Source organism: Bos indicus, chromosome 28, assembly GCF_029378745.1.
Source record: "Bos indicus isolate NIAB-ARS_2022 breed Sahiwal x Tharparkar chromosome 28, NIAB-ARS_B.indTharparkar_mat_pri_1.0, whole genome shotgun sequence".
In the NCBI taxonomy this organism is placed as follows: Eukaryota; Metazoa; Chordata; class Mammalia; order Artiodactyla; family Bovidae; genus Bos; species Bos indicus.
The window spans coordinates 42,852,143-42,875,136 of NC_091787.1; the positions used below are offsets into that span (position 1 = coordinate 42,852,143).

The 22,994-nt window shown below is 39.1% G+C and overlaps 1 protein-coding gene across 6 annotated transcripts in view; it reads left to right on the forward strand.

The window, feature by feature from the left end:
• MAPK8 (mitogen-activated protein kinase 8) overlaps window positions 1-22,994 on the forward strand; it is a 99,304-nt gene that overhangs the window by 51,322 nt on the left and 24,988 nt on the right. For 3 of the 6 annotated variants that reach the window (XM_019953913.2, XM_019953911.2, XM_019953914.2), the window contains exons 2-3: window positions 13,921-14,091; window positions 20,315-20,444. In XM_019953913.2, coding sequence (XP_019809472.1) covers window positions 13,970-14,091; window positions 20,315-20,444 — 252 coding nt within the window. In that variant the 5' untranslated portion in view covers window positions 13,921-13,969. Of the gene's footprint in view, window positions 1-11,858; window positions 11,962-13,420; window positions 13,672-13,920; window positions 14,092-20,314; window positions 20,445-22,994 lie in introns of all 6 variants that reach the window. The other 3 variants (XM_070782231.1, XM_019953912.2, XM_070782232.1) reach the window with 3 other exon arrangements.

Below are 22,994 nucleotides of genomic sequence, written 5' to 3' on the forward strand. Positions count from 1 at the left end.
GCCTTTGGCAAAATTCAGCATCCATTTATGACTAAAACTCTTCAAAAAATGGGCATAGAAGGAACCTCCTTCAACATAGTAAAGGCCATGTATGATAAGCCTACAGCAAACATTGTTCTCAGTGGTGAAAAACTGAAAGCATTCCCCCTAAGATAGTAACAAGACAAGGACATCCACTTTCACCACTGTTAATTCAACATAGTTTGGGAAATCCTAATTACAGCAATCAGAGAAGGAAAAGAAAGAAAAGGAATCCAGATCAGAAAGAAGTAAAGCTCTCACTCTTTGCACATGACATGATACTGTACATAGAAAACCCTAAAGATCATATGAGAAAATTACTAGAACTAATCAGTGAATTTAGCAAAGTTGCAGGATACAAAATCAATACACAGAAATCACTTGCATTTCTATATACTAACTAAGATGAACTGGAATGGGTGAATTTAACTCAGATGACCATTATATCTACTACTGCGGGCGGGAATCCCTTAGAGGAAATGGAGTAGCCATCATAGTCAACAAAAGAGTCTGAAATTGCAGTACTTGGATGCAATCTCAAAAACAACAGAATGATATCTGTTCGTTTCGAAGGCAAACCATTCAGTATCACGGTAATCCAAGTCTGTGCCCTGACCATAATACTGAAGAAACTCAAGTTGAACAGTTCTATGAAGACCTACAAGACCTTCTAGATCTAACACTGAAAAAAGATGTCCTTTTCATTACAGGGGACTGGAATGCAAAAGTAGGAAGTCAAGAAACACCTGGAGTAACAGGCAAATTTGACCTTAGAGTACAGAATGAAGCAGGGCAAAGGCTAATAGACTTCTGCCAAGATAATGCACTGGTCATAGCAAACACCCTCTTCCAACAACACAACAGAAGATTCTACACATGGACATCACCAGATGGTCGACACCAAAATCAGATTGATTATATTCTTTGCAGCCAGAGATGAAGAAGCTCAATACAGTCAGCAAAAACAAGACCGGGAGCTGACTGTGGCTCGGATCATGAACTTCCTTATTGCCAAATTCAGACTGAAATTGAAGAAAGTGGAGAAAACCACTAGACCATTCAGGTGTGACCTAAATCAAATCCCTTATGACTATACAGTGGAAGTGAGAAATAGACTTAAGGGACTAGATCTGATAGGCAGAGTGCCTGATGAACTATGGATAGAGGTTTGTGACACTGAACAAGAGACAGAAATCAAGACCATGCCCAAGAAAAAGAAATGCAAAAAAGCAAAATGGCTGTCTGAGAAGGCCTTACAAATAGCTGTGAGAAGAAGGGAAGCAAAAAGCAAAGGAGAAAAGGAAAGATATACCCATTTGAATGCAGAGTTCTGAAGAATAACAAGGAGAGATAAGAAAGCCTTCCTCAGCAATCGGTGCAAAGAAATAGAGGAAAACAATAGAATGGGAAAGACTAGAGATCTTCTCAAGAAAATTAGCGATACAAGGGAACATTTCATGCAGAGATGGGCACAATAAAGGACAGAAACGATATGGACCTAACAGAAGCAGAAGATATTAAGAAGAGGTGGCAAGAATACACAGAAGAACTGTACAAAAAAGATCCTCATGAGCCAGATAATCACAATGGTGTGATCACTCACACTCACCTAGAGCCAGACATCCTGGAATGTGAAGTCAAGTGGGCCTTAGGAAGCATCACTACGAACAAAGCTAGTGGAGGTGATGGAATTCCACTTGAGCTATTTAAAATCCTGAAAAATGACACTGTGAGAGTGCTGCACTCAATATGCCAGCAAATTTGGAAAAGTCAGCAGTGGCCACAGGACTGGAAAAAGTCAGTTTTCATTCTAATCCCAAAGAAAGGCAATGCCAAAGAATGCTCAAACTACCACACAATTGCACTCATCTCACTCGCTAGTAAAGTAATGCTCAAAATTCTCCAAGCCAGGCTTCAGTAATACGTGAACCGTGAACTTCCTGATGTTCAAGCTGGTTTTAGAAAAGGCAGAGGAACCAGAGATCAAATTGCCAACATGTGCTGGATCATGGAAAAAGCAAGAGAGTTCCAGAAAAAACATCTATTTCTGCTTTATTGACTATGCCAAAGCCTTTGACTATGTGGATCACAATAAACTGTGGAAAATTCTGAAAGATATGGGAATACCAGACCACCTGACCTGCCTCTTGAGAAACTTGCATTCAGGTCAGGAAGCAACAGTTAGAACTGGACATGGAACAGCAGACTATTTGGAAAAGGAGTACGTCAAGGCTGTATATTGTCACCCTGCTTATTTAACTTCTATGCAGAGTACATTGTGAGAAACGCTGGGCTCTGGAGGAAGCACAAGCTGGAGTCAAGACTGCCGGGAGAAATATCAGTAACCTCAGATATGCAGATGACACCACCCTTATGGCAGAAAGTGAAGAAGAACTAAAGAGCCTCTTAATGAAAGTGAAAGTGGAGAGTGCAAAAGTTGGCTTAAAGCTCAACATTCAGAAAACTAAGATCATGGCATCCAGTCCCATCAATACATGGGAAATAGATGGGGAAACAGTGGAAATAGTGTCAGACTTTAATTTTTTGTGCTCCAAAATCACTGCAGATGGTGACTGCAGCCGTGAAATTAAAAGACTCTTACTCCTTGGAAGGAAAGTTATGTCCAACCTAGGTAGCATATTCAAAAGCAGAGACGTTACTTTTCCAACAAAGGTCCGGCTAGTCAAGGCTATTGTTTTTCCAGTGGTCATGTATGGATGTGAGAGTTGGACTATAAAGAAAGCTGAGCATCGAAGAATTGATGCTTTTGAACTGTGGTGTTGGAGAAGACTCTTGAGGGTCCTTTGGACTGCAAGGAGATCCAACCAGTCCATCCTAGAGGAGATCAGTCCTGGGTGTTCATTGGAAGGACTGATGTTGAAGCTGAAACTCCAATACTTCGGCCACCTGGTGCGAAGAGCTGACTCATATGAAAAGACCCTGATGCTGGGAAAGATTGAGGGCAGGAGGAGAAGGGGATGACAGATGATGAGATGGTTGGATGGCATCACTGACTCGATGGACATGGGTTTGGGTGGACTCCGGGAGTTGGTGATGGACAGGGAGGCCTGGCATGCTGTGGTTTTTCAGGTTGCAAAGAGTTGGACATGACTGAGCAACTGAACTGAACTGAACAATGAAAAATCAAGAGAGAGAAAGTAAGGAATCAATCCCATTCACCATTGCAACAAAAATAATTAAATATCTAGGATTAAGCTTACCTAAGGTGACAAAAGAACTGTACACAGAAAATTATAAGACACTGATGAAAGAAATCAAAGACGACATAAACAGATGTAGAGATATTCCATGTTCCCGGGTAGGAAGAATCAATATTGTTAAAATGACTATACTACCAAATGCAATATGCAGATGCAATGTGATCCCTATCAAATTACCAATGGCATTTTCACAGAACTAGAAGAAAAATTTCACAATTCATATGGAAATACAAAAGACCCCAAATAGCCAAAGCATTCTTGAAAAAGAATGAAGCTGGAGGAATCCACCTTCCTGACTTCAGATTATATTATAAAGCTATAGTCATTAAGACAGTATGGTACTGGCACAAAGACAGAACTATAGACCAATGGAACCTGATAGAAAGCCCAGAAGTAAACCCATGCACTTGTGGATACCTTATTTTTTACAAAGGAGCCAAGAATATACAATGGGGTAAAGACAGCGTCATCGTAAATGTTGCTGGGAAAATTGGACAGCTACATGTAAAAGAATGAAATTAGAACGCTTCCTAGCATCATACACAAAGATAAACTCAAAATGGATTAAAGACCTAAATGTAAAACCAGAAACTATAAAACTCTTAGAGGAAACCATAGGCAGAACACTCGATGATGTAAATCAAAGCAAGATCCTCTGTGACCCACCTCCTAGAGTAATGGAAGTAAAAACAAAACTAAACAAGTGGGACCTGATTAAACTTAAAAGCTTTTGCACAGCAAAGGAAACGATAAGCCTGGTGAAAAGACAACCCTCAGAATGGGAGAAAATAATAGCAAATGAAACTGACGAAGGATTTCCAAAATATACGAGCAGCTCATACAACTCAGTGCTAGAAAAACAACCCAATCAAAAAGTGGGAAAAAGACCTAAAGAGACATTTCTCCAAAGAAGACATACAGATGGCTAACAAACATGAAAAGATGCTCAGCAAGTCTACAAACAATAAATGCTGGAGAGGGTGTGAAGAAAAGGGAACACTCTTACACTGTTGGTGGGAATGTAAATGGATATAGCCACTATGGAAGACAGTATGCTGCTGCTGCTGCTGCTGCTGCTAAGTCGCGTTAGTCGTGTCTGACTCTGTGTGACCCCATAGACGGCAGCCCACCAGGCTCCCCCGGCCCTGGGATTCTCCAGGCAAGAACACTGGAGTGGGTTGCCATTTCCCTCTCCAATGCATGAAAGTGAAAAGTGAAAGTGAAGTCGCTCAGTCGTGTCCGACTCTTAGCGATCCCATGGACTGCAGCCTACCAGGCTCCTCCGTCCATGGGATTTTCCAGGCAAGAGTACAAGAGTGGGTTGCCATTGCCTTCTCCGGAAGACAGTATGGAGGTTCCTTAAAAAACTAGGAATAAAACCACCATACAACCAGCAATCCCACTCCTAGACATATACCCTGAAGAAACCAAAATTGAAAAAGACGCATTTATCCCATTGTTCATTGCAGCACCATTTACAATAGCTAGAACATGGAAGCCACCTAGATGTTCATTGATAGATGAATGGATAAAGAAGTTGTGGTACATATACACAATGGAATATCAGTCAGCCATAAAGAGGAAGGCATTTGAGTCAGTTCTGATGAGGTGGGTGAACCTAGAACCTATTCTACAGAGTAAAGTGAGTCCGAAAGAAAAAGATAAATATTATAACACACATATACGGAATCTAGAAAAATGGTACTGAAGAATTTATTTACAGGACAGCAGTGGAGAAACAGAATAGACTTATGGACATGGGGAAAGGGCAGGAGAGGGTGAGATGCATGGAGAGAGTAACATGGAAACTTATATTACCATATGTAAAGTAGATAGCCAACCAGAATTTGCTGTGTGGCTCAGGAAACTCAGGCAGTGGCTCTGTATCAACATAGAGAGGTGGGATGGGGAGGGAGACAGGAGGGAGGTTCAAAAGGAACCAGAGATATGTATACCTGTGGCTGATTCATATTGAGTTCGACAAAACAACAAAATTCTGCAAAGCTATTATCCTTCAATAAAAAAAAAGTTTTTTAAGTGATATAAAATGTAAGTTTATTAAATTTAATAGGATTTTTGAAACATTGGCTTCAGTGTTAGGCCAGGAAATCTCTTATTATACTCTGAAAGTAGTCAGACTTCATTAGTTAGACCTGATATCACAGAGACTAACATGCATAGGGCTGTCGTATAAAAGGCTATTATCTACTTGCTGAGAAAGCAGGGCTAAGCAATTCCTTAGCATAGATGGATACTGTAGATTGTGGTTCTGCCACCTTGGCCATAACTGATAAGCCCAGGGCAGACCTTTGACCTAAGGCTAGTGGTCTGTCAAATAGCCTGGTATGAAAACTGCACAAAAAGCAATAATGGGGATTCAACTAGTCAATCACATACCTCTTTTTTCCCTGGAAGCTACTCCTTGAGAGGAAGAGAATGAGGGCAGTTTGTAATGGGAACTTACACAGTTACAGTTTGTTCGTTTGTCGTTCATTCACCTATTTGAATGACCAGTATTTGCCAGTTACTATTCTAGGCTCTAATGATTTACTCATAAACAGACCAACGTTTATGCTTTCTTGAAAGTCATGTTTGAGGGGACAGATAATTAGCATCTAATAGATGTCAGTAGTGGTCAGTGCTTTGAAGAACAATGAAACAGGCTGAGGAAGAGGGTATGATTAGAAGGTGCTAGTTTAGATAGGCTAATCATGTAAGACAGGGCTTCCCAGCTGATGCTTGTGGCAAAGAGCCCGCCTGCCTGTGCAGAAGATGTGAGAGATGTGGGTTCAGTCCCTGGGTTGGGAAGGTCCCCTGGAGTAGGAATTGGCAACCCATTCCAGTACTCTTGTTTGGAAAATTCCATGGACAGAGGAGCCTTGTGGGCTACAGTCCATGGGACCACAAAGAGTCAGACACGACTGAGTGACTGAGCACACACACACAGTCATGTAAGGCATTTCTGAGAAGCTGATGTTTGAGCAGAGTCAGATGAAGAGAGAAAAGGCAGCATGCAGCCACCATGAGAAGCCAGGAGTTACACAGAAGAAACCTTCAGAGTAGAATGAGATGTTATGTTAGTTAAGGTTCTCCAGAGAAACAGAACCTAGATGTTGGGTGAGTGGCTGGATAGATGGATAGGAAGGGAGGGAGAGAGAGACTATGAATGGATGCTGACAAGTTCCAGGATCTGAGTTGGCGTGCTGGAGACCCAGGAAAGCTGATGTAACACAAGTGTAAAGGCCTAACACCCAGAAAAGCTGATGATGTAAGTTCTAGCCTGAAGGCCAGCAGGCTCGAGACTCAGAAATAATCACTATTTCAGTTCTGGGCTGAAAGCATGAAAAAAACGATATCCCATCCTGAAGACAGTCAAGCAGGAGGAATTCCCTTCTACTTGCAGTATAATAAACTTTTTTGTTTTTATTCAGGCCTTCAGCAGACTGGATGTGGCCTGCCAACTTTAAGGAGAGCAGTTTGCTGTACTCAGTGAGTTGACTTAGATGTTAAAGTCATCCAAACACCCTCGCAGAATCACCTCGAGTAATGTTTCACAAGTATCTGTGTACCTGTGGCCTAGTCAGAGTTAACATGACTTTGACATGCAGAGTTAACCATCACCGTTGGTAGCCATAAAAACAAAATGAGTAAAGATGGATAAGCTCCACTTCAACCCCAGAGACTTCTTATTAAGATTATGTGATGATTAAAGCTGTCTTGAATTCTGAACTTCATTGCATTGCCTGAATTATTTCCCTTTGTCTGTGAGGCCTGGCTTTATGGCTCTATTGAACTCACTCTTTTTTCCCTAAGTACTTTTTATAAAACTACTGAGTTTAATTTGTTTGTCTCTACATTCAGGCTCACCAGACCAACCATTGCATGGATGACCGGCCTGATAGCAGTTGAGTCTTGTTTGTTTGTATAGACATTACAGAAGTAAACCTTCGGTCATAAAAACCTAATTCAGTCTTTTTTTTTTCCCCTACTTATGAAGGAAAACAGTGGTAAAGATAAACAGAACACTTTAATTTGTTACTTTAAAAAGGTTCATGTTCTTGGTTAACGTTTTTAGCAGTTATTAAATTTTACCTCTTTTGAAGAGCTGACGTGTTTTGTAAATCTGAAGGTGTAGGAGACACAGTCCTTACCCTCAGAAAGACCACACAGTCTGGTAGTAAAATATGCGTATCCAAGTATACAGCAAGGTAGTTTTGATGAGAAATTAGATTCAAGCTGGAAAAGGCCTCATTAATATTATTTTTAAACTAGTCTTTGGTAGATAGAAGGCTTCCCTGGTGGCTCAGATGGTAAAACGTCTGCCTGCAATGCGGGAGACCTGGGTTCAGTCCCTGGGTCGTGAAGATCCGCTGGAGAAGGAAATGGCAACCCATTCCAGTACTGTTGCCTGGAAAACCCCATGGATGAAGGAGCCTGGTAGGCTACAGTGCATGGGGTCACAAAGAGCTGGACATGAATGAGCGACTTTCTCTCTCTCTCTCTCTCTCTCTCTCTGTAGATATAATTTACATAGATACAAAAAAAAGAGGTGAAAAATATTTCCCCAAAAAAGAAAGGGAAATTAGTAAATCAGAGCATGGGAGTTTGGGAGTGCTAGTTTAGCCACGTTGACATGAGTGTAGTGTTCTTGCAGAGGAATATTTTGAAAGCTAAAGCTGAAATTCATCATGTCTACAACATTCTGTTGCATGTTAATCACTTTTAGCCTAAGTTACGGAGAAGGCAGTGGCACCCCACTCCAGTACTCTTGCCTGGAAAATCCCATGAGCGGAGGAGCCTGGTAGGCTGCAGTCCATGGGGTCTCGAAGAGTCGGACACAACTGAGCAACTTCACTTTCACTTTTCACTTTCATGCATTGGAGAAGGAAGTGGCAACCCACTCCAGTGTTCTTGCCTGGAGAATCCCAGGGACGGGGGAGCCTGGTGGGCTGCCGCCTATGGGGTCGCACAGAGTGGGACACGACTGAAGTGACTTAGCAGCAGCCTAAGTTACTCATCTATTAAGTGGCATAATAAATGCCTGTTTTTTCTGTTTCCTATGAGCCACGTAAGCAGTCACATCTAAATTCTCTACTTATACTTTTGTTGTTTTTAATCCACAAAGAGGCCTTTTTGAGTAGGGGAATGAGTTATCAGACTCAGTGTCATTGCCTCCTCACACTCTTCCTGCTTCCGCTTCATCATGGAGCGAATAGTATGCCAAATGCACCCTCTCTAAGTCTCCCCGGTATCCTTAATGCAAGGGTGCCTTGGAAATTGTCCCTTCTGCCTTAGTCTTCTGAAGGCATTTTCTGGTGGCACTGCTACTTTCGTATCTTTGTATGGCCACACATGCTGTGGATCCCATTTCTTTCCATGTTTTCAGAGAGATTATTCTAACTGAAACCTTAGTTTTCTTTTTCATTCTCCTCGTCTCACCCTTCCCACCTTTTGCAGTCCTTTCTGTTAACAGATAAATATGCTCAGGTTGTCTTTGTATTATATATGTTATGCATGCTATGCTGTAGAATGTTATATATTGTATCTAATCTGGTCATCCTTTCTTGACCATATATCATTCTCCATCAATTTCCTCTCATCTTCTTTGCTAAAGTTCTCTAAAGACATAGTTACACCCACTTTGTAATTCTCACCTACACTCATTCCAGTCTAGTTTCTACTCCCATCACTCCGCTTAGTTGACATTTCTATAGCATTCAGTACTTTTGGCCACTCTGTTCTTTAAAACACTCTTCCTTTGGCTTCTTCAGTGTATTCTCCCCATTTTCTATCTGTCTCTGGCTACATCTTTACTGACTTCTTTGTTGGCTTATCTTTCTCTAATTGCTCATTAAATTGTGGGTATCCACAAAGCTGACTCAAGGTTTTCTTGCTACAACATCCTCTTGAGTAATACCATTCTTTCTCATTGCTTTAATAACAATGCCAACTCTTAAATTTGTATCTTTCACCCAGACATCTCCTTGAGGTTCAGTTCTGTATCTAGCTAACAAATTGATATTTCCGTTTGGATGTCTCAGGGATCTATCTCAACATGCTTAACATGTGTAACGTGTTTATAACTTCTCCTCTTCCTTTATATCTTCTTCAGCACCAAGACTGGTTTATTTTGGACTCAGTATATATAGTGCATGGATGAAGGACTCAAAACAAAACAAACAACACACAAAAACCCCTCACTTTACTCCTTACTAACTTTGTAATCATTAAGACTCAGTTTTATCACCTGTAAAATGAAAAAAACCATAGGTCCTTTCTTAATGTAATGCAACATCAGACAGAAGCAGTGTGTGGGGCTTCCAATAAGATGCGGTAGCAGGGACTGAATTTACTCTCTAGCCATAAGCAGTTATTAATAGAAAACCCTCATAGGACTGTTGTGAGGGTAAAAGAGTATTTATTAAACACTTGAAATAGGACATAGCATAAAGTAAGCTCTATATAAACTTTTACTTTTTTATAATTAAATATAGATACGGTAAAAAATTGTAGAATGAAGCTATAAAGTGCTGCTTTAAGGGTAAATTAATAGTATTAAGTGTGCATATTATAAAAAGCAGTTCTCAAATCATTACTCTTAAGCTTCTGTTTAAAGAAACTAAAGAATAAGAGTAATGCCAAAACAAAAGGAGGAGTAAAGGCAAAAGCAGAAGCCAAAGAAATACAAAAGTACAAAATAAAGAAAATCAGAAATTAAAACCTGGCTTTTTAAAAAGGTTGATAGTAGTGATAAAATGCTAGCCAGTTCAGTCACTCAGTTATGTCCGACTCTTTGCCACCCCACAGACTGCAGTGCACCAGGCGTCCCTGTTCATCATCAACTCCTGGGGTTTACCCAAACTCATGTCCATTGAGTCAGTAATGCCATCCAACCATCTCATCCTCTGTCATCCCCTTTGCCTCCTGCCTTCAATCTTTCCCAATATCAGGGTCCTTCTTTTCAAATGAGTCACCTCTTCGCATCAGGTGGCTGAAGTATTGGAGTTTCAGCATCAGTCCTTCCAATGAACACCCAGGACTGATCTTTAGGAAGGACTGGTTGAATCTCCTTGCAGTCCAAGGGACTTTCAAGAGTCTTCTCCAACACCACAGTTCAAAAGCATCAATTCTTTGGTGCTCAGCTTTCTTTATAGTCCACCTCTCACAGCCATACATGACCACTGGAAAAACCATAGCTTTGACTAGATGGACCTTTGTTGGCAAAGTAATGTCTCTGCTTTTTAATATGCTGTCTAGGTTGGTCATAGCTTTCCTTCCAAGAAATGAGTGTCTTTTAATTTCATGGCTGCAATCACCATCTGCAGTGATTTTGGAGCCCCCAAAAATAAAGTCAGCCACTGTTTCCACTGTTTCCCCATCTATTTGCCGTGAAGTAATGGGACCAAATGCCATGATGTTCATTTTCTGAATGTTGAGCTTTAAGCCAACTTTTTCACTCTCCTCTTTCACCTTCATCAAAAGGCTTTTTAGTTCCTCTTCACTTTCTGCCATAAGGGTGGTGTCATCTGCATATCTGAGGTTATTGATATTTCTCCCGGCAGTCTTGATTCCAGCTTGTGCTTCTTCCAGCCAAGTGTTTCTCATGATGTACTTTGCATAGAAGTTAAATAAGCAGGGTGACAATATACAGCCTTGACGTACTCCTTTTCCTATTTGGAACCAGTCTGTTGTTCCATGTCCAGTTCTAACTGTTGCTTCCTGACCTGCATGCTGGTTTCTCAAGAGGCAGAAAAGGTGTTCTGGTATTCCCATCTCTTTCAAAATTTTGTAGTTTATTGTGCTCGACACAGTCAAAGGCTTTGGCATAGTCAGTAAAGCAGAAATAGATGTTTTTCTGGAACTCTCTTGCTTTTTCCATGATCCAGCACATGTTGGTAATTTGATCTCTGGTTCCTCTGCCTTTTCTAAAACCAGCTTGAACATCTGGAAGTTCACAGTTCATGTATTGCTGAAGCCTGGCTTGGAGAATTTTGAGCATTACTTCACTAGTGTGTGAGATGAGTGCAATTGTGTGGTAGTTTGAGCATTCTTTGGCATTGCCTTTCTTTGGGATTGGAATGAAAACTGACCTTTTCCAGTCCTGTGGCCACTGCTAAGTTTAGCAAGCATCTGTTAATTTCTGGTTGCAGTCACCATTTGCAGTGATTTTGGAGCCCAAGAAATTAAAGTCTATCAGTGTTTTTCCATTGTTTCTCCATCTATTTGCCATGATGTGATGGGACTGAATCAGTAGTTATTAAAAACAAAAAAAGGATAACACTTTGACCAAGTAAGATTTGTTACAGGAATATAAGTTTGGTTTAAGTTTTGAAAATCAGTTAGTGTAATTCACTATATGAACCTACTAAGTAAGAAGGAAAAACTGTGATTACTGGAATAGATTCAGGAAAATCATTTGACAAAATTAAATGTTCTATAGTGATAGAAACTCAGTCAACTAGGGCTTGGAGGGGGACTTTCTTAGCCTGTTAAAGGCATCTAGTAAAGTCCAATAATTTGTATCACACTTTACATCACATTCAGTGGTATAAGACTGAATGCTTTCCCCCTGATAGGGAATGGGGACTGATGTTTGGTCATACCACTTCTTTTCAGGATTATAGTCATTGTAGTGAGGAAAGCAAAGGAAGTCAAAGCCATCCCAACTGGAAATGAAGAAGGAACTGCTTGCGTATGTAGAACAAAAAAAGTCTACTAAGTAAGTAACAAGTGAGCTTAGTATGAAGTTATTATACAACTTGTATTTCTTTGTACTAGCAATGAACAACTGAAATTTAAGTGAAAATAAAAACATCCACAATAGCATGTAAAAGTTGTTAATACTATGGAGAAGCTGAACAGAATTTTGCAAGATCTGTATATTGGAACCTATAAAATGTTGCTGAGGGAGCTTAAAGAAGAACCAAGTGAATGAATGAATATCATGAATATGGATCAGAAAACTGAAATGAGTATCAGAAAACTCAAAATTGTTATAGTATCATTTCTCCCCAAATTGATGTTTGTTACTCAGTACAGTTCCAATCAGTATATCCACAGGCTTTTTTGTAGAAATTGACAAATCTAGGGTCTTTCAACCTAGGCAAAGTTAATGAGACTTTTGGTTTCAGACAGTATTCTCTGGAGTATTACATGACTAGTTCAGTTATTGATTTTGGAGATGTTCCTCTGGGCTTTTCTTTTGTCTAATTAGTTTCTTTACCTTCTCAATTGCTTTCAATTAATTTATTTCTCCTTTAAAGCCTATACTGTTTGTACTTTTTGTTTAACTTTTATTTTTAACTCCACATATCTAAAACTTATTCATTTTATTTCTTTCATTTGTATTCAGTAGCTCACTAGTTTTCTTCTTCCAGCTCTTGCTCCCTCTCCTCTAATAGTGTAACCTCCAAGTAGCAGCTGGTCAAGGCACTCTCTTATTCTGTACTTTAACTTTCTGGTGGTTTCTATCCTACTCTTACGAATTCAGCTCTTAGTAACCGGTTCTTGAAGCGCCACATGATGTGGCCCCAGGGTACATCGTAGTGCCTGACACACAGTAAGCATTTAGCACACTTCAGATTAAATCTTTGCGTTAGAAGTCTCAGCAGAGCTCGGGCGTTTGTTGTTTCTCTTGTTAGCATTGTCTGAAGACCATACGCATGAGAAGTCCTTTAGATCTCATTGGCTTCTCAGCTTATCCTGGGATACGGAACTGTATGGCATGCATTTTAAGACTCATTTAATTTTGTTTTATCTTTTGGCTGTAGTTCATGCCATGTAGGGTCCTAGTTCCCTGTGGCCAGGGATCAAACCTGTACCCCTGCACTGAAAGCACAGAGCCTCAACCTTGGACCACCAGGGACGTCGTTTGCGTGCCTTTAACAATAGGCTGGTTTTGTCTAGTAAGGATAGGTGATGAGGTTTGTCAGTAACCAGTACTCAGATGGGTAGAAAAAGACTGCTTTGGCTTTAATCAGACAAATGGTTAAAAAAAAAGACTGTGGTCAGAACTTAGGTTATGCTTTAGGTGACCCAAGCAGTTTAAGGCAGTACCGTTTTGTTTCCTATCTCAGGATACTAAGTGCTTCTCTCACTTGTATTTTCTTATTTTTAAAGTAATTTTACCTTATCTCTTTTTTTAATCTTGTATTTTCTATCCTATTCTCATTTTTCAGCCATGACAGCCTCAGCACAGACAGCACACCCAGATGTTGCTGCTGGGCGTCAGGAGCTGCCGCAGCGGCAGCAGGTGCTCTGCTTGTTTGGCAGGAGGATAGGAGACGACTGGCCTGCCAGTTTGCTGTTCCTTCCACATGCACTTAATCAGATGGGGGACTGTTTTTGAATGAAAGTTTATCAGTTACAAAAATTAAGATTTTAACACTATAATCAACACATGAAAAGGACTAGTTTAAATTTTTAAACTGTAAGTGATCTTAAAAACATGTTTAGTTATAATATTTGCCTTTTTTGTTTTTGTCTTTTTTAAACTATCAGTTATTTCTAAGTGTAACAGATGCTAACTAGGCTCTGTGGTATTTTTTCTTTCTAACTGTGATTTGTAATGAAGCAGCTCTTTTAACATGATCTAGCAATCTGTGAACAGAGTAATGACTTGAATTTTAAGATTAAGCAAATTCATTTTGTTAACATCACATTTTGTTCCATTTTGCAGCTTTGTGGTGAATTTTTGGATGAAGCCATTAAATTAATTGCTTGCCACCATGAGCAGAAGCAAGCGTGACAGCAATTTTTATAGTGTAGAGATTGGAGATTCTACATTCACAGTCCTGAAACGGTATCAGAATTTAAAACCTATAGGTTCAGGAGCCCAAGGAATAGTATGGTAAGTTTTTACTTCCAAAGTTAGGCAAAAAAATCATTAACTGCTTTGTTTTCTCCTCTCATAAATTCCATGGTAAATGTTTAGCTTGCCTCAAAAAATTAAATTAGAACTATAAGATTAAAGCTGTAATAATAAGTTGTTTTCTTCTGACATTAAGGTTTTTTATTATTATTCAGAAAACATAACTTTATAAATCAGCTCTGTCATCCCTAAGTGTAAATTATGATTAAATACTTGGTCTTAAGCCACATAAAGACAAGCATCTATATCAGGAATGAATAAGTGGCATGCTTATTAATTCTATGTCTATTCCCATAACTAACTGTTCAGTAAGACGCTTCACTTAATCATCACTTTTACACTGTAATGAAATTCTGGAATTTCATAAATCTTATTTTACACTGGGGAATAAAGTCAGCTAACGTCTCATCGTATGTATTTCAAAACTATATGTATCTTTAAAATTGACTTACAAGCTAATTTCTACAAAAGACCTAGGCTTTATAGATCATTATGATTCCTTATAAACTGAAAATCAAAACACTCTTTGGGACAGTTCTGTTAATGATAAGTTAGCATAATAAGCTAGTGTTGGGGAGTCTAAGCCTCACTCAAGCATAATTATATCTGTATTACCTCTTCTTGGACCAGATTTGTTTTTGAATCTATTAAAAATCCTAAGTGTTTACAATCCTGCAGTTCTTCCAGGTTCAAGAAAAACTCTTGCACACAGCTCTTGCGTATGTCCAGAAAGAGACATATCTAGCACGGTCCTTTGCAATGCCATTTACAATAGCAAAGTTGGGAATAGTATCGAATCTGTCAGTAGGAGAAGAGAAGCACAGTGGAATGCTGTGTACCGTTTAAAATGAACGAGCTATATGTATCAACAAGGATAATCAGAAAGGTAATGTTGAGTTTAAAAGCAAGATGTAGAATATACATATATATGTAGTTTAGAATATATAAAGCAATATCGTGTATAATTTATGAACGCAAAGATGTAAAAACATTCATAAACACCAAACTCAGAGTAGTACTTACCTCTGAGAATAAGGGAAAAGGAAAGGGCTTTACCAATAATAATATATTTCTTTTAAAAAACTTCAGTAGAATAATGGTGAAATATTAGAATCAGTAAATTTGTGTAATGGGAACAGTAACACCACCAACTTTTAACAGGCATGAATTTGAGTAAATTCCGGGGGATAGTGGAGGATAGAGGAGCCTGGTATACTGCAGTCCATGGGTCCACGAAGAGTCAGACATGATCTAGTGACGGAACAGCAACAACAAAAATATCTATTCTCTTTTCTGTATTCTTAATTTATGGGCTGTAATTTATACTGTCACAAATTACAGAAGCTGGGTCATTTTACAAAGCATTATTGGCTGACTGGTTATCATTTTAACTAATCACATTTAACCACAAGTTAAATTTGAATAAAATAATGTGGTAATTATCAATGTTGTAAGAATTTTGAAAGCAAACTCTTGATTCAGATTCTAGCTCTTTGATTTATTAACTTTGTGACGCATGGCAAATTTACTCTTCTGTAGCCTATTTTCCCACCTAATATATGCATGGTTGTTGTGAGGAATATGTTATTTATAAAATGGTTAATGGTATTTGAAAAATGTAGTTTCTGTACTGTTGAGTTGTGCCCCAAGGCCACAGAAGCAGGACCTAGGACCAGGGTCATCTCCAAAGCTAATTGAGCCCCTTGTAACTGTCGCCAGGAGCCCCCGATCATCGCCAACAAGCTTCCTGACTCCAAATTAGGCAACGATGCCCACTCCAGTAAACACCTGTAGCACCCCAGCCAGTCACCTAGGAATTTCCTTTATGTTGAGGCTGTAAAAATGGGCTGTGAGCTCACGAAAACTGTAGACTCTCCCCAGTCCACCGCGCTTGCAGTGCCCGTATGATCTCTGCTCTATGTGCTTAATAAACTCACTCCCTTCTGAAATACTCTGTGTCTGGAAATTCTTTTCCAACCTGCACTTGGACTGCCTCAACAGGTACCTTCACTTAATCCTCAGGTAAGTGCTTTTTGAAATTTATGTACCAGAATTTTTTTTTTAATTGCTTTGGAAAGTAACACCAGTCCTAAGGAATAAATGCCTTCAAATTTTTGATTATTCCTTCCAAAACATGACTATGAAATAGACAAATAATAACTTTTTTAAAGGCACTGTTGTCTTATTGTCAGAATCAACTGGAGAACTTAATTTTTTTTAAAAGACATTATTTTGGGCCCCAGTTTTAGATAGTAAGATTCATTGGGTCTGGATTGGGGCCTCTGAATACCCAGGTGTTTCTAATTTGTGCACGTTTAAGAATCAATAATTAGAAATCTAACTTCCTTGGATACAAAATAGTTCAATGAGATACTTGTATTTTTCAATTTTAGACTTTGAAAGATTACTTTGATACAGTAGATAAAAAATTAATAGGAATGAAGTTAATGGTTAAAAATATAACATGCTTTATCTGAAACAATCAAAACTTCTAAACATTTGCATGACCTCTGGTTTTTTTTGTTTTGCCTTTTTTTTTTTTAATTTGGGAAAAACATATCTGTAAATAATGGCATTTTCTAATAAAAATAATATGTTTTGGTATGTGTATGTATATATATATGTATATAGGCAATAGTTATGGTATATAGAATGTACAGATGTATCCTTTTATGCAGTGCCAATTTCTTAATACATAATTTCTTCGCTATATTTAATACAGTAAAATAACCACCAAAAAAACTCAAGTTTCCAATTAGTCCAGTCCCTCAGTCGTGTCTGACTCTTTGCAAACGCATGAACCACAGCACACCAGGCCTCCCTGTCCATCACCAACTCCCGGAGTTCGCCCAAATTCATGTCCATTGAGTCGGTGATGCCATCCAACCATCTCATCCTCTGTTGTCCCCTTCTCCTCCTGCCCTCAATCTTTCCCAGCATCAGGGTCTTTTCAAATCAGTCAGCTCTTCGCATGAGTTGGCCAGAGTATTGGAGTTTGAGCTTCAACATCAGTCCTTCCAATGAATACCCAGGAGTGATCTCCTTTATGTTGAACTGGATGGATCTCCTTGCAGTCCAAGGGACTTTCAAGAGTCTTCTCCAACACCACACTTCAAAAGCATCAATTCTTCAGTGCTCAGCTTTCTTTACAGTCCAACTCACATCCATACATGACCAGTGGAAAAACCATAGCCTTGACTAGACGGACCTTTGTTGACAAAGTAATGTCCCTGCGTTGTAATATGCTGTCTAGGTTGGTCATAACTTTCCTTCCAAGAAGTAAGCGTCTTAGGTTTCATGGTTGCAATCACCATCTGCAGTGATTTTGGAGCCTAAAAAAATAGTCAGCCACTGTTTCCACTGTTTCCCCATCTTTTTGCTATGAAGTGATGGGACCAGATGCCATGATCTTAGTTTTCTGAATGTTGAGCTTTAAGCCAACTTTTTCACTCTCCTGTCTCACTTCCATCAAGAGGCTCTTTAGTTCTTTACTCTCTGCCATAAGGGTGGTGTCATCTGCATATCTGAGGTTATTGATATTTCTCTCGGCAATCTTGATTCCAACTTGTGCTTCTTCCAGCCCAGCGTTTCTCATGATGTACTCTGCATAGAAGTTAAATAAGCAGGGTGACAATATACAGCCTTGACATACTCCTTTTCCTCTCTGGAACCAGTCTGTTGTTCCATGTCCAGTTCTAAGTGTTGCTTCCTGACCTGCCTGAAAGTTTCTCAAGAGGCAGGAGAGGTAGTCTGGTATTCCCATCTCTTTCAGAATTTTCCACAGTTTATTGTGATCCACACAGTCAAGCTGTGAGGGCTTCCCTCATAGCTCAGTTGGTAAAGAATCTGCCTGCCATGCCAGAGACCCTGGTTTGATTCCTGGGTCAGGAAGATCCCCTGGAGAAGGGAAAGGCTACCCACTCCAGTATTCTGGCCTGGAGAATTCCATGGACTGTATAATCCATGGGGTCGCAAAGAGTCGGGCACGACTGAGCGACTTTCCCTTTCACACAAAGGCTTTGGCATAGTCAGTAAAGCAGAAATAGATGTTTTTCTGGAATTCTTTTGCTTTTTCAATGATCCAGTGGATGTTGGCAATTGGATCTCTGGTTCCTCTGCCTTTTCTAAAACCAGCTTGAACATCTGGAAGTTCACAGTTCACATACTGCTGAAGCCTGGCTTGGAGAATTTTGAGTATTACTTCACTAGCGTGTGAGATGAGTGCAGTTGTGCGGTAGTTTGAGCATTCTTTGGCATTGCCTTTCTTTGGGATTGGAATGAAAACTGACCTTTTCCAGTCCTGTGGCCAGTGCTGAGTTTTCCAAATTTGCTCACATATTGAGTGCAGCACTTTCACAGCATCATCTTTCAGGATTTGAAATAGCTCAACTGGAATTCCATCACCTCCACTAGCTTTGTTCGTAGTGATACTTCCTAAGGCCCACTCGACTTCACATTCCAGGATGTCTGGCTCTAGGTGAGTGATCACACCATGCTGATTATCTGGGTTGTGAAAGTCTTTTTTGTACAGTTCTTCTGTGTATTCTTGCCACCTCTTCTTAATATCTTCTGCTTCTGTTAAGTCCATACCATTTCTGTCCTTTATTGAGCCCATCTTTGCATAAAATGTTCCCTGGGCATTTCTAATTTTCTTGAAGAGATCTCTATTTTCCCATTCTATTGTTTTCCTCTATTAGGAATAGGTTAGAGAATAATTTAGGTTGGAGAATAGGTTCCAATAAGGTTAGAGAACAATTTTAATCAGTATTATGCTACCTTTGGGCTTCCCTGGTGGCTCAGTGGTAAAGAATCCCCTTGCTGGTATAGGAGATGTGAGTTCTATCCCTGAATCAGAAAGATCACCTGGAGAAGAAAATGGCAACGCACTCCAGTATTCTTGTCTGGGAAATCCCATGGACAGAGGAGCATGGCGGGCTACCGTCCATAGGGCTGCAAAGAGTTGGATACAACTTAGCAACTAAACAACAACAAATGCTGATTTTCCAAGTATTACATAAAGAGAAATCATCTTTTATAATGGTCCAGGATGAAAAGCCGGAGAAGGCAATGGCACCCCACTCTAGTACTCTTGCCTGGAAAATCCCATGCACAGAGGAGCCTGGTGGGCTGCAGTCCATGGAGTCTCGAAGAGTCGGACACGACTGAGTGACTTCACTTTCACTTTTCACTTTCATACATTGGAAAAGGAAATGGCAACACACTCCAGTGTTCTTGCCTAGAGAATCCCAGGGACGGGGGAGCCTGCTGGGCTGCCATCTATGGGATCGCACAGAGTCGGACACGACTGAAGTGACTTAGCAGCAGCAGCAGGAAAAGCATGACCTTATGTCTCAGTCTTCTAGACTCAGCTTTGCCTTCAACCTTCTGGCTGACTTTGAACAAATTAGTTAGCCTCTCTGGCCCTATGTCAGGCAGTGATTAATCCAAATGATTTTTTAAATCTCTTCAGTCATACTATTCTATAACTTGTAGGCACTTTACCTTACTTGTGCTTTACTTTCTTTGACCTGCCATTTGTGAAATGTACCATTTATCAGTGTCATATGGTAGAGAGATGAAGAGTTAATGAATATAGTGTTATATTTCCCAGAATTATAGGTGTTTCATTAATAGTTATGAGGTGGCTTCTGGTGTCCTGAAATCTAGCATTTATAAATACCTTGATTTTTAATTGCGCCTCCAAAACAAATTTTGTGTTTACTTTTATAAAATAGTCTTTCATATGGATGCCTTTATATGTACTTTGCTCTTTCTGTGTTCATTTTGTTGTGTCTGAAGAGGAGAAGGTGATGTAGGATTCTTCAACAGGTGTTTTGAGTAGAATTTATGAGCACATGTATTTTTATCCTGTCTTGTCTTAATGTCGATTTGGGTGAGGCCTTCGTGTAGGCTCTCGGGTGTGTCTGTTGGACTTGAGTGCTCGTTACAGCTTTGTGCATCATGTGCCCATTGTGTGCCAGGTGGGTCTGGGGTGACCCCCAGTGAACACAGCCTCTTTCTTCACAGTTCATTTTTGCTTTTAATCCATTAATATTTTAAGAAACGTGTTGAGTACTAAGGGCTGGAAATTGATTGAGTTGCATTTATCTTTGGAGAAAGTGAGAAATCTACATGAATGTTTCATAATTAAGTTTGCAGATTTTTGATTAAATTTTTGTTGTTTTGAAATTTTTTATTACAGTGCAGCTTATGATGCCATTCTTGAAAGAAACGTTGCAATCAAGAAGTTAAGTCGGCCATTTCAGAATCAAACTCATGCTAAGCGTGCTTACAGAGAGCTAGTTCTCATGAAATGTGTAAATCACAAAAATGTAAGTGAACATTCAGAACATTTCTTAAGTGGAAAATCAAGACCTCTTCATGAATACCTGAATATCAAAATCTTGTAAAATAGTAGGTGTTTTAAGTTGTTCTTTTGGGTTGAAACATTGCTTAAAAGTGTATCTGCATTGTGAAATTTTTCTCAACTTTATTAAATATTAGATGAAAAATACTTTATGAAATGAAGATTGTGTAATTTTCTGACATCTACTTTTCAAGAGGAATTTTAAACAGGTAGATGTTTTAGAACTCTATGTAGGGTTTATCTCATCTGCTTTTTGTTTTCTGTTAAGCTGACATTTCAGAAAACTGGAACCTTTGCACATAGATGAATTAGTTCCCATTATTCTTTGACATTGGAACTTTATTTAATAATATTGGATAAAGCAGTTTAGCAGAAACTTTAAAAAATATTTAAATGAAATTAGTAAAACATTCCCAGTTCTATTTTCTAGTGGTTATAAAAACTTAGGCATATGACTTTCACCCTTTTATATTTTTTCATTCAAAAATGCCTTTCTGAAATCCATATATTATATGTCTGGTGGCATTTCTCCACTCTGTTGCTGTTCTTTGTTATCATTGCTGTCGTTGTTTCTGTTCACAGAAGTGAAGTTTCTCAGTGAATTTGTACATGTTTCTAGTAATGTTTACTTCTTTCAAAGTGGTCCTGTGCCACCCATTTAATCAGCCCTTGACTTCTGTTTGTCCAGTGCACAACTGATGCAATTTTCTTCATTTCTCTTTTGGAAAAGAAGACAGCTATCCATTTTAATCTTTTTTATGTAACAGCTTTATTATGATACAATTCACATACAACTAATCCATTTAATTCATTGGTTTTCAGTTAATTCACTGATATATGTGACTATCACCATAGTAGGTTCTATAGCGTCTTCATCACCTTACAAAGAAACCCTCTTCCTTTGGCTCACATTCCCCCATCTCCCTCGTTCTCAGTTCTGAGAAACCACTGATATCCTTTGATACCAGGCTTCTACTCTGGGATTGACTAGATATTAATGAGAATGGTTTTACTATTTCTCCAAGTCTCCAAGTGTGTAGTTCATCTGGTTAGACATGTTAGGAGGCATTCATTTAGAACAGTTGGATACTTATTCCTCTGTCTTAAACAAATCTGTTTTACCCTCTCCTATCTGAAAATTATTTTTCAGAATTTTAACACTGAACATGTACTGAACATGTATTTGGATGTCTTCTGTGAGCAAAGCCTCATGCTTAAATGACTCACACGGGCTCTGCTGCATGAAGTTTATGTCTAGAAAAACATTCTAAGTATAATTGTCAACACATTTCAAAAATATGTGTCAGGTATTTTCTTATATGTCAGAATTGCGAAAAGGAGTAAGAGGCAGTTGTGAAAGCACACCAGTGTATTAAATGCCATAATAACATCGATGTTGTGGGGCCAAAGTAGACTACTCCACTCTGTCAAGAACCAGGCATTGTCAGACCCTACGAAAAAAGCCTATCTTGAAGATTTGGTAGCATTTAGTAAGAAAGTGACAAACATAGGGAATAGAATGTTTAAAGGCCTTGGCAGTTTTTGAGAAACAGCCTTCTTGCTCAAGTATCAAGTTTAATAGAAGGCTTAGCAAGAGATGAAGTGGGTTGCTGTCCTGTCATGGAGGGCTTTGAATGTACTGCAGGGGAGTTTTAGAAATTTTTTTGGTGGCTTTAGATTTCTGAAAAGGTGAGTAATACTATCTTTTTATTACCATATATCATAGACAGTAAAATGGTAGCTGGATTTGCAGAAAACCATTGTTAGGGAACCAAGTGTTAGAAGTTATTACAGCATGAACAGTCTAGATGAGATGTTAGACACCTCAACATATGTAACAGCACAGGGGGTGAAAAGAGGTTGAAATTTACCCTGATAATAGTGAATAGATAGCATTCTTTTATTTATTATGGTGCAAATGGGGTCCATGGGGTCACAGAGAGTTGGACACAACTGAGAGACTGCACTTTCACTTTTCAGATATTGAGAAAAAGAGTAAAAAATCACTCTGTGCTTTCTGTTGTAAAAAAGAAGATACTCTGGAAAAGTAAGAGGTTTGGGTTGGAAGGATAATGAATTCAATTTTATATTATTTTGAGAGACCTCATGTGAAGTAGCAATGAGAATCTGAGACTCATAAACCTGAAGAACCTTTAATGAGTATTTGGAATTATCCATATAGATTTGGAGGAAAAAACATACATAGTATCACCCAGGAAAAGGGTACAAATAGAGAAGGGAGGAGGATTGGAAAAAGAATAGTGGAAAAGATTGCATGCCTATGGATAAACTGGTGAACTAGATGGGAAATGAGGAAATCTGGGAAAGTGCAGTTTTATGAAGAACCAGGAGTCAAAAGGGCTGAGGTTATATAAAAGTACTGAGTTGTATAAAAGCTGGCAGAAAGTACTTAAGATTTGCTTACAGATTATGTAGAGGACTGTATAATATAGGTCCATAATAATTGAATGTGCATAAATGGAATGGATTTTCTGGAGCTCTTCTGTTGGTATAG